We start from the raw sequence: 12,844 nt of genomic DNA, 5'->3' as shown, positions 1-12,844 counted from the left end.
ATATTTAAACATGATCTTTCAAATAGACCCAAGTTTTAACGAACCTGGACTTTTCCTTTAAGCGTCTGTGAAGAATGCGCACATGTACGGATTGTACTCGTTCAGTAAATTTCCTTACAGGAAGTCGCGAATGATTTTAATATCATTATTACCTTGCTTATTAATTAACATAATTCAGGTAATTTTAACGACATTTCACATAAAAAGGAAAATTAAACAACACTGAACCTGTGTCTCATATTTCTATTGTCCACAAAATTCCTTTTTCTCCGTCGCGAGTGCCTACTGCACTCACAAAAGTTGTTTTCTATTTTACTAGGCGTAGTGCACCAAGGTTGATAGTGCACGCCGGTCTCCCTTGATGCTTCAATGGCCGAACGGTTAATGACAAGATTAATATAAAGTCATCGTTCATTAACCGATTATTAACGAGGGTAAAGCCTTATTATTTATTATAACATTAGTTATTTTTAATCATTTGAAGATTTGTTTAAAACTTGTAGGTAATTTTGGGGCCAGTCCTATTCCAATTTTGTTTATTACCTCTTTGTGCTAACGCGGGGTGCACGAAGATGATAAGTGTGTTTGGACAAAACTAGTTTATTTAAAAATTTGTAGCATAGAATATGGTGCTTATCTCATTAAATCAAGGTTTTTCTGTACATTTTCGTTGTAGGACTACGTAACGTATATGCTATTATAAGATGGTCAAATACCTAGTGCCACTGGTGGTATCCAAGGTCTATCAGAGTGTGGAAACTATTCAAAGTTACGTAGCGCGTTATACCTCCTCAGAAACTTACAAGAACTTTGAACGGTACGTATTTACAAAAGTATATATTATTTATCTTACGTGAGAAGTATCCATTATTATTTATTTTTGGAATAAATAATTAAAAAAACAGCAATTCTCAAAATGCCTATGAAACGATATCTGTTGGCGAACTTTCCTATTGGACAAATTTATAGACATACGTCATTCACCAACGACGATCAAATACTACTAGTTTCAATTGCGGAGTGTGTCAGTATAACCCCTCTTGTTTGGTAGGGTGCGCTTAGACTATACCTAGTAGCTTCCACAAGCCTTCCTAGCGAGGGGCGGTAAGGAGTTAGTTTTCGAAATTTGGGGGTACAACCCGATTAAACAAACTTCTTGCCGCCCCTTTCTAGGAAGGCTTGTGAAACTACTCGGTATAGTCTAAGCGCACCCTACCAAACCAGAAGCGTTATACTCCCCTTAAGCATTAAAACAATGGCCAGTGTAATACTTATGGATCTTACATTTAAACAGCAAATGGTGCAGCTAAACCAGGTTCAGATATATAGGGAGTCACCATATTTGTTATGCCGTCGTTTTGATCCGTGCACCCCTAAGATTTTCATGTAACATAATGTTTTCTTGAATAGAAAATATGAAATAATATAAACACGTGAAATTGGTAACCATTGGGATCTATGTTGGTAGTTATCAGAAAGGTACGCGACGATAAAAGACGCTGTATTTTTAAGATAGTGCCACGTGGTTTTAATTTTTTTTCTTTGGGCGAGCCAATACTTCATTTTAAAGCGTTATTTTAATTGAATTTTGTTTCTTTTTGCGTCTTGTGAATTTGAATTGTGAAAGACGGTCCTATCTTATATTTGCTGATTATGTCTTGCCGTTGTAGATCTAGTCTTACATTTGAAGATCGCTTCTTACGATTGCATGTGTAACACTAAGAATTAAAAAAATAAAATAAAAAAATTATATGATCAACTCGACTAGCTGGGGTTCCCTTACGATTAATTTGTTCTCGCTCTAAATCTTGTGGGGATATTCGGTGCGCTCTGAGTCATTTAAGAATATAATTAAAGGGCAACAAAAGTGGCATGGAGAAACCTACGTTTCAGAGTCTGCTCAAATTGCACTGCAACACTGAACCTTTGTGTTGCACACCAACACCACGGGTAGACGCTCTGTAAACTCAATTCAGTAACAGTTTTCACTTTTCTCCATTTTCACAGTGCAGTTTATGCAGATTCTGTTACATAGTTTCCACAATGCCACTTTGGTTTCCCTTCAAGCTCATCACAACTCAAGTAAGACATATAAGAACTCGATATCCCTGTAGCATAATGGTGTCGCTGAAGTGCCCAATTGTGTTTGAAAGGTCGGTTTAAAGTTGACGGCCAAAGGCTATATGTTTTAGAATTAAATCGTCTAAATCAACGTCATTGCAACGGAATGTCGACCCTGGTGTTTGAACAGAGGTTGTTAGGTCACTTACCAAGAAACGATTACATAAAAGAACTTTTTGATTCCGCTTCCAGATGGTCAGTGCAAAAACTAATTCACGCAAGGAAGAACCCGGGACTTCCTTGCACTTACAGCTCTGGAGTTTTATATCGACGTCCCGCCCCATTTCGGCCTCCATCTTGATTTTAATGGCGTTTTCCATTGGGACTGCTCCGAGCGTGATCCGGATTTGCCTTCTACGTCATCGCTCTACCACGGAGAACTCCGCTAGGTGCTCGGAGGACTAGACTTCCAGCCCTCCCAATGGAATACGAATTTTTCTCGGAGTCACTTTGCTTAAAAATTGCTCTTTTTTGGTTGCCCCGTCCCTCGAGTTGGGGAAGCTCGGATCAATCCGCGAGGGAGCGACAGTGCCAATGGAAGACGTGCCTCCTTTTTGGAGTTGCCCTTTTTGTCCCAATGGAACACGTTTTATATTTAGGAGCGCTCCAGGAGCGCTCAGAGGACTCCAATGGAAAACGCCATAAGTCTATAGGTACACCTCTTGAACGGATTTACTAAAGAATTAGCGCCATATTTTAAAGTTCCATAATATCGTATACAAACTAAACATATTATATTTTATAGTACCATATAATCTTATACAAACTGAACAATTTTATTTAAAAAAAGTTTTTTGTTGAAATGAAAGGGCGTAGAAATGCAATTTTCTTTCGGAAATTTTCGGAGGATGGGACTACGTTCTCTCAGAATATAATTTTAATAAAAATTAATTTAATTTGGAAATTGTACACTAAATTAATTTGTTCTAATTAATTTTCTTGTAATAAAAATTTGTAGAAATTTTTAAGTTTATTTACAAAATATCTCGAAGCAATCATGAAACAAGTATTTTGCGTTGAAAAAGATAATTCTACCAAATTCATTTTTACGTTACCGAAAATTACATTTTAAATCTAATAGCAATTATGGGTTATCTACTGCATTATATAAATTTGAAATCATTCAAATCAAAGGTTAGAGGTTTTAACATTTATGGGTTCTGTAAACTATTTTGTTGCATTTGTAATCAATTATAAACTATGCCGATTTTGTTAAGTTCGTCAATTAGTTAATTCCGAATATCTGTTGAATTTTAATATGGCTGTAACGTTTTTGATATTGATCCAAAATTAAATATTCTAACACTTTTACATATAAATTGACCCCAAGGAATATGAAAATTGCATTAAAAATGTGATGAATTTAAACACCAGGGTCGACATTCCGTTGCAATGACGTTGATTTAGACGATTTAATTCTAAAACATATAGCCTTTGGCCGTCAACTTTAAACCGACCTTTCAAACACAATTGGGCACTTCAGCGACACCATTATGCTACAGGGATATCGAGTTCTTATATGTCTTACTTGAGTTGTGATGAGCTTGAAGGGAAACCAAAGTGGCATTGTGGAAACTATGTAGCAGAATCTGCATAAACGGCACTGTGAAAATGGAGAAAAGTGAAAACTATTACTGAATTGAGTTTACAGAGCGTCTACCCGTGGTGTTGGTGTGCAACACAAAGGTTCAGTGTTGCAGTGCAATTTGAGCAGACTCTGAAACGTAGGTTTCTCCATGCCACTTTTGTTGCCCTTTAATTATATCCCCACAAGATTTAGAGCGAGAACAAATTAATCGTAAGGGAACCCCAGCTAGTCGAGTTGATCATATAATTTTTTATTTTTTTATTTTATTTTTTTAATTCTTAGTGTTACACATGCAATCGTAAGACGGGATCTTCAAATGTAAGACTAGATGTGCTTATTACGCTGGCAAATGTTTTTTGTTGCATTTTAAGATAAAATTATTTAACAACTTCTTGCTAATATGGTGTAATATGATTACTCTCTTCTATTTCTTTGAGAGCTTTGATCCTACGGTCTTTAATTATATCACATTTTTCGAAATTATAATACTTCGAATTATTATTTACAAATTTTAGTACCCCCTTTTTACAACTTTTGACCAGTCCTCATATTCAAAACTTTGATAATATTGTTTGGTCATGTTGTTTATATTTTCTAACTTATATGGGTACCTTTCTAATATTAAGTTATTTTTCTAGTTTGCTTGAAATAAATCCTGCTATACAGGATATTTTTCTTCAAAAACTTGTAATGTTAGAAATTTCAAAATTGGAGGGTCGATTAACTATCCCAGGGGACTTTGTTTTGTGAAATTTCACCGTTTTCGGCACATTGTTTTGATAATTGTGAAACCTTATTTTTTCACCACTAGGTGCTAGATCAAAACGTTTAATTATTGAAATCGTTGATTCGGTGAAAAAAGACCTATTTGCCCGTGAATAACGAGACTTGGGAAATTTAAATGTTGGTCAAGCCAAATTACACTTTCCTTTCTGACAAAAATTAAAAATTGAATATACCTAAGTAACAGTAATTAGACTTATTAATAATGTTCAAAATAGGTAGAAGTACATTCTTATACCTTCCCACCTCAATTTTACATCGGAAACTTCGTAAAATAAATGTTATTAAAAGTAATTCGTATAAAATATTGTATATTATTATAGAGTACCTGAACAGCCAATATTGCCTTCTATTTCTTCAAATGGTTTTTCTCTCAGACCAGTTTTTTGATAATCAGGATGTTTTGAATTATGACTAAATTCGTTTTCGTGTGTCAACAGAATTCCAATTAAATTTCTAAATGAAAATATAATGTAAAATTAAACACATAATTTGAATAATTGAAATAATTACATAACTCACCGATGCTTTCTTCGACGCCATAGCTAAGCCTTTGACTCACGGTAAACAAAAACCAATTACTTTTGTTATCACGCGGATGGTAGTAGGTGGTCTGAAATCCAGCAAACTAAAATTGAAATATTTTTAAATAACTTCTGTTTGAAATTCTGAAAGTAAAAATATTCATTACAAATCTGTGCTTGAAACTGATTATCAGATAACAGTTTCATTATAGAAACCGATAAATTAGTTGTGATAAATCAGAAGTAAGATTATCTGAATTTACGTTCAGATATTATCAGATCAGTTGATATTGGTCAAAATGCAAACCAGATGCTTTTAGCCCGAAATTAATCCGAGTTCATTTTAAACTGACAAAGAGAAGGTGAGTAGATTTCATATGCCTAACAGTTATTGATTTTACATAACACCCCATTAAATTCCTTGTTGATATTTATATTTTATTTGCTTCCTCGTGATTATGTATCTACTAAACGTATGATCGATCGACCTATTTATGCCAAGGACATTGTTTGTAAAAAACCGGGTTGGCCGTTGGAATATATTTGTAGGACATCGGCCCGACCCTAATTTGCTGAGGACGAAAAGTAGTGGTTAAACTACTTTTTTTGGTCGTATTATATGTCATAGAACCACCTTGTGGTCAACGCTATAAATTCACTTAGTCGCTGGATTTTTTTCGCTTTCTTGGTAAACTTGGTTGCCCGTTAGATAACTGCAAAGGTTACATAAAAAGGACCAAAGGAAGAAGTCTGCACCAGTTAGGTTTAAAAAAACCGAAGCCATGTTTTACTGTGTTTGGATGGAACGCGAAATATTGAACTTAAGCCCCGCCGTGTTTGTGGAAATGGTGCTCGAATCTGTGTACCTTCTCAGTATAATAATGTTTTATTTTTTTTAGATTTTTGAACAATCAGTTCGCGGATGTGTTGGTGTGTGAATTAATTGCATTCCCAGAAGCAAATACAAGCCATGAAATCTTCCAGGATAAATCAGTACTAGGTCTCATAAGACATTCACAATTTGTAAGTTATATTTATTGACTATGACGGATTCAAGACCCAATACTGTGTTACGAAACCGAACAGATCGTTCGGTTATCCGGGTTACCAATTACCGTAATCTGTGTACACACTCTAGCTGAAGTGATTATGACCATCACTCTTAAATTTACTTCGTAATCATTCAAGATTTTCGATTTAGTGATCACGCTGGAGTCCGTGGCCCGATTGTCAAAACTTTTCTTTCTTAAATTTTAATTTCTTTTCTAAGTGTCGCTAAAAGTGGTTGAAACACCTCAATATTCACTTCCACAACTTGAAAACATGACAATAGAGCTTGAGGGGTAGCCATGCAGTAGATAAAAGTATTTTACGGTTTTTCAGCTGCTACTGACAAATATCAAACTAAGCGCAAAGTTACCAAAAGGCAACATGTTTCATAACAGTCCAGGTCATACTTAAGGAATAATGCGTGTAAAAAGCTTAAAAGGACTAGATTTGCCTTATTTTTTTAACACAATACTTTAATTTTCCATAATACAATAAAAATAGCCTAAAAGTGTGAATCAGTCCCAATGATCTATAATTTTCACGATTTTTTCAATAAAAAATATGTCATCCACTATTTGCGAGAGCGGAAACTTTTTTCCACTTGGATTTTTCACCTCCGAACACACGCATTAACCGTTCTTGAACTGTTATTCTTGCACCGTGACAAGTGTCTTATTGAAAATTTTAAAGTTAGGTTTCGCTCCAGTGAAACTTCTTGCTTTAATTTTGACCTAATTTTCGCATTTAAATACAATGTTTCACCAAAAATATATTCATTCAAACTTAGGGAAATTGAATATGCTGAGACGATACGCGTTTCCCCTTAAATCGCTAAAATTTCAGTTTTAGGGAACCAGTGAACCAGTGAGGTTGATTGTGACTCACAACGATAAAAATCATCTCAATATATTCATTATCCTTATGTAGAAATAAATATATTATTGGTTTTACTAATCTTTATTTTGGCTTACAGTACCTGTTCTTGAAATTCTTGTGGAGGAATTCAGTGCTAGCTCAAGGGAAAAAGCCGGTATGTACAATCTTATTTGAAAACTTTTTGTTTTGAAATCGAGCATCTGAATTAAAAATTACTTTCGACATCCGGGTATTATGGTCAGCTGCGTCTAACTCTTCAAAGATTTCACTCAATACAATAGTGGTAGGGTAGGGTCGGTTTTTCTTAAGGATGTGCTAATTTATAAATTCTTGATCAATCAAATGACGTATGTATATGGGCGAAATACATTTTTGTTCATAAATATATAACATCGGGAAAAAAGGGTTTAAAAATAAGTGAATTATCCCCACGTCATTTAATTTCTCCATTGAACTTTGTTGGTTTGCAGTACTGACGGCGGTAAATTTTCAACTTTGATATGGTGGACACACATCAAAGGTTCGTCGAGATAATCAGGCTTTTGCGCCCGCGAAGGGACACGTTTAATTTTTGTAGTCCAGATAGATACCTTCGGTAATAGCTATACATTATAGCTATATTAAAAGTGGTTTAAAATAGTGCTACATGTGGTTATCGAAAAAGCCAATATAAATGCTTTCAAGAAAGTTTTTATTCCAAATCTGCCAGGCAAAATATTATTAACTGTAGATTGTATGGTTTTCAGGTATGTTATCCCTTAGGTAATGCAACACTGTCTCCAGTGGAATCGGACAATGTGATGTTTTTTATGACCGATCGTTTCAAGACTCTACATTCTTTGTATGTATTTTATTTTATTGAAAGCGGTGGCAAGCCGCGCACTTCGACCTTAGGTCCATTGTACAACCCCCAACCTGTGACTTTAAGTAGAAAGTCCTATTTCCGACACAAAGTTTAGAATCCAACCGATGATACCAAGATGCTCAAACCTTTGAGCCGCATAAAAGTTACAACTACAAACAATGAGAGAAGCAGTTTCTTCCTCAGCTAGACAAGCCCTAAAAATTGGGTCATCACTGACTCCAATAAGATTTAAGTGTCTGTTAAGCTGGCCAGTTACCAAAATTTTATTCGTCTTAGAGAGCGAGAGTAGCTCTTTTGCTCTCTGCCTAGAGGGACCAGGGTTAAATTCTTTGGCCTACCTTTGACCATCCATCTCTAGCCAAAGCTTGAGTTGACGACCCGACATATACTTGGAGACCAGGCTGCGTACCAGGCCACGGGGGATGGGTAGAGCAGGTTTAGCCCACTAAACCCAGCTTTTGCACCCTCCCTGGCCAAGGCGTCGACCTTTTCGTTCCCGTGATTCCATTTATGACCAGGTATCCGATAAAGTTGAACTTTATTGTGCGTCCCAATATCAGAAAGCAGATCTAAGCATCTAAGAACCAGTTTAGAAGTGATACTATACTGGTTAAGAGCATTAAGAGCGGCCTGACTATTCGTGTAGATTTGGATAACCTTCCCGCGATGTTTCTTTTTCAGACAATAGTCAGCACAGAAGCAGATAGCAGAGATTTCTGCTTGGAAAACGATAGCTTATTCCCGAAGGCTTTCCTAAAAACCATAGTTATTATTAAGGCCGTACATCCCTGTGCCTGGACCAGAATTGGTCTTAGACCCATCGGTAAACCAGACCACCTCACCTCTGGTACCGAGGGAAATATTAGACCGATCCGTTCGGCTCGGGAAGTTAATCTCAAAAGGCTTACTAAGGGTAATTTAGCAGCCGAAATGGCAGAACCCATCTTAAGTACTGATAACTGACTAAAAAGCTCATAGTAGAGCTTGGTGTGGCTATTTAACTAATTATTAGCCTTTCACCATCCATCTTGGTTAAGCCTATAGGCACTAAAAGCAGCAGATTCCTCTATGAAAAGATGTAGAGGAAGTATGTTCAGGAGAACGTGTAGAGTAGCACTTGGGGCCAGCCTTTGAAGTGTGCGCAGCTCGGACTGCACGGTTCTTAATGTAACCCTTGGCCACCTTGCGTTGGACAGAATGGGTCTGATGATCATAGTACACAGCCAGTATACAACTCTGAGACTAAGGCCCCAGGATTTACTGACTGTACTCTTAATCCTCCAAAATAACATTTTGCCCTTCTTGATAATATAATCAAGGAGTGCTTTCCATGTTAATTTATCGTCAAGGATGACACCGAGGTAATTAACCTTGGTTCTTTCCACAAGGTTTGTTCCAAATAAGGAAATACCATTTAATGATCCCTGGAATTTTTTACGAGTAAATGGGAGCAGGACTGTCTTGCTAGGATTAACCGTGAGATTACTGAAAACCGCGCGCACCCAGGAACCTGTTCGTTCTGGTGGAAAGTTTTCCTCAACTTGTTCGCTGTAAGTTCATCCTTACAAAGGTAGAGAACGGCCCCACCACTCAGATCGTGGTAGAGGGTCACCCGAAGGTATCTCGTCTATACGTTCGAGAACACCACGCTGGATGGTGCCCATCTCTTCTACCGAGATTGCACTCACTGGAAAGCCATCTTTGACAATGGCCATCTTTACTGACAAGGAGACTACCCGAGGTGTAACTCATCGATTTTCTTTAAATTCAGGGATTAAGTAGACCTTCACGTAACTTAAAAAACCCCAAAGGGAAAAAATGCGATGGGCTTTAGTTTTACCATGGCAACCGAAAACGTTTTTGACAACTAAAATATATATTTCTCTATGTAAATTAACATAGGAAAATCTAAGATTCTAAGGGTCCCCCGTTATGAAATTATTCAAAATTTTTTAAACCACTTTGGTTAATTTTGGGTAAATATCAAATTTGATATTTACCCACAATTTGATATTTACCCACAATTAACCACCTTTGTTTAAAAAAATTTGAATAATTTAGGAATCTTCAATTTTCCTATGTTAATTTACATAGAATATTTTAGTTGTCAAAAACGTTTTCGGTTGCCATGGTAAAACTAAAGCCCATCGCATTTTTTCCCTTTGGGGTTTTTTAAGTTACGTGAAGGTCTACATAATCCCTGAATTTAAAGAAAATTGGTGAGTTACACCTCGGGTAGTGTCCTTGTGAGTGTAAGAACTCGCTAAAGGTCTGGTCCTGGGCCTTGGACCACTTAGAGGCCTGAGACTGAGAATCTGGGGAGGCATGCTCTCTGGATATTTTATTTGAAGAGAAGAAGGAACCGCCTTCATTGGGGTTCTCCTCCAACCTCTTCTCTTATCTGCGGCGCTAATTCGGCGATTGCTGGCGTTTTTTGCCTAGGGTCTTATCCCCAATGGACCCTTGTTCAACCACCTGGGTCGTACCAAAGGTGGATCCTTGAAGGTTGAGCCTGGCAGTGGCGTAGCCAGAAATTCGTCAAGGAGGGTCGAAGTATGTGAATGTTAAGAGGGGGTCGAGAACGGGGTGGAAATTTAGTACTATAAAAGGTAGGCCCAATACGGGTCTGGACCCGGAAATCCCCCTTGTCTTTACTACTGGAGCCACGTCTCATCAGGGTTTGGACCTAGGTCTGGTTGGATAACAGGGCGGGTTAAATCCGAAAATTTACCCTTCCCTGGTTTTGAGCCGGGTTCTGACGAACCCTTGCCCGAGTTGTTTTGTTGTTTTTGTATTTTGTTTTTCCATTTTTGTCACCGCCATTAATTCTCGGTCGGGGCGGAAGGCTATTTACAACGGGGTTTCGCCTGATTCCCCGAGGGGATCGTTAATGATACCGTATTTTCAGCCCTCAGCACTATACCTTACACCTTAGCTTAAGAAAGAAGCAGAGCCTTAGTTGGCCACCATGGAGTGTAACCCCTCCACCTGTTACTCCCTTCCACCGTAGAGGCTCAAGGCTGCAGTTTATGGAAGGGAAAGGTAATTACAATGATACAGTGTTTTCTTAAATGTCCTTCAGCTTCTGCGCAGACGTTTTGAGGGATTCAGTGAACATTGTAAACCAATAAATTTTGTGCGTTTTAATTGTTTCATGTTCATTTTCGTATACAGGAGCGTAGCAATTGGAAGCGTTCAAAAAGGGGGGAAATTCCTACCTATATCAAATATATTAGATACATCACGGAAAATAGGGAAATATTAGGGAATTGGAAAATAGGACTAAAAGTGAGGGAAAGGTCAGGTAATTAAAATTTTATCTTGAAACGTTTGGAAGGTAATTTTACTATAATCATTTGGTCTATAGGTTAATTAAAGTTCTTTTTATGGACTAAATGGATACCTTTTTTCGTAAGAGTACTTTGTATACTCATTTGGTTTAAATGGTATTTCTACGCTATCACCAAATACCTTGCTCATGATTTGGGGCTGAAGGCGATTTCTATGACAGTTGAAACTTCGCTTACCTCGATGTAAAATTATTTTATAATGCGAAAACTCAATTGGGGAATGATGGCACAAGTGTTTTAACTTTGACGTTCGTAACAAAATTCAAATGTTAAAAATCACACTTAAAGCATTTCTACTGTCAATTTTTACAAAGAGTTTTTGTTTACTCCGTTTTAACTGTTAAATCACCTGGTTTTTATACAAATGAAAATAATGAGTGACTGTTTTTATACAGAATTGACCACGAACTGTTTTTTCATTTAATTCATCACTGCGCAATTTTTGAGTTTTTCACCAATTCATCGGTCATTCAAAGAGCAGGTATGTTCATTTCGTTCGCCCGAGTAACAATAGGCATATTTCTTCATTGTTCCAAATGTCAATGTAGAAGACACTTTCGCACTTTCACGAGTGCAGTTTGAGTAATATAATAATCAGCTAGGCTAATACCCTTGTAGATTCTGCCACTTAGGTTTCCCTACGAAATTTTGGTTGCGCTTTAAACAGCTCCTTTTGGAAGGCTGTATTTATTATTATAATCTTAGCGGTTTTCGTTTATTGTTTAGGATTGATAATTTATCAACAGTATGAACAAAATAAAGTACAAGTTCCGAAGAAATGTCCCACTGTAGTTTACGTTCGAGATGTGTCGAAGTCCGCTAAAGGTCACAGGAAAAGACCAATAACTAAGGATACAACCAATTCCAAAAGATTAAAACTGGTAAATTTAATTGCTCGTATACGAAATTTCAGTTTTTTGACAAGATGATGATGATCATGTCATTCGCTGATTGATTCATTTACCGAAGCTAATTGTAACTTGTCACATTCTGTTAAACTTTCAAGGAAGGTCAGCTTCCATCAGTACTCACTCGTGGCGTGTCATTCTATAACGTAGTAGAAAATTCTCCTGGATGGTGTGTATCGTTGGAAAATTGGAATTTTCTATCCCCGTACAGATTGTCGCTCCACGAGTGAATATTGATGAACGCTTGACTCATAAGATAGAAATATACTCCCTTTAAGAAATCCTAGTATGAAGTATGGTCAGGGTGTTTTTTCCCGGAAACGTTTTGTCGCGAGGTAGATTTTAGATCCTGCTTATTTTAAAGGGGAACATATTTATTTTATTTTGAGGGTAAATCAACAAGAATTACGTGTTTTGATAAGCGAGAAGGTAAACCTGATTCACGTGACGGAATTCTGCCCTTATTTGTTAAACCTTTGGTAATTGAATCGAACATAGATTGAAATCTATTTTTTTCTGTATTTTGATAAAAAATAAACATATTAATTGATTCGACTTCGATGAAAGTCGAAATTTACCTAATAATCCAATGATACCTTAGTAACGCGTACAATTGAACGAAATTTCTCCAGTTAATGGTTTCGAAGAGATGAAGATTTCCATTACATTTGTTCCAAATGTTATTATTAACGGGGACTCTCCGTTAATAATAACACGAAGGAAAAATAAGGAGAGCCGACTCTGCCTTTGAGGTATGAAAGGCGGTTTTGGAATAACGA

The 12,844-nt window shown here is 36.8% G+C and overlaps 1 protein-coding gene across 2 annotated transcripts in view; it reads left to right on the top strand.

The window, feature by feature from the left end:
• Positions 1–355: 355 nt before the first annotated feature.
• The window catches only part of LOC149963091 (telomerase reverse transcriptase-like), a 65,854-nt gene continuing 53,365 nt past the window's right edge, over positions 356–12,844 (top strand). Inside the window, exons 1-7 of one of the 2 annotated variants that reach the window (XM_090170470.1) lie at positions 356–434; positions 677–817; positions 5,916–6,039; positions 7,040–7,096; positions 7,689–7,783; positions 11,553–11,638; positions 11,884–12,038. In XM_090170470.1, the coding sequence (XP_090026596.1) occupies positions 705–817; positions 5,916–6,039; positions 7,040–7,096; positions 7,689–7,783; positions 11,553–11,638; positions 11,884–12,038 (630 nt within the window). In that variant the 5' untranslated portion in view covers positions 356–434; positions 677–704. The remainder of the gene's footprint in view (positions 435–676; positions 818–5,915; positions 6,040–7,039; positions 7,097–7,688; positions 7,784–11,552; positions 11,639–11,883; positions 12,039–12,844) is intronic. The other variant, XM_090170471.1, reaches the window with a different exon arrangement.

The sequence above is a fragment of the Leiobunum rupestre genome, chromosome 1, assembly GCF_980474605.1.
Source record: "Leiobunum rupestre chromosome 1, qqLeiRupe1.1.hap1, whole genome shotgun sequence".
Lineage (NCBI taxonomy): Eukaryota > Metazoa > Arthropoda > Arachnida > Opiliones > Sclerosomatidae > Leiobunum > Leiobunum rupestre.
This window is presented reverse-complemented; position numbering and strand designations above follow the sequence as displayed.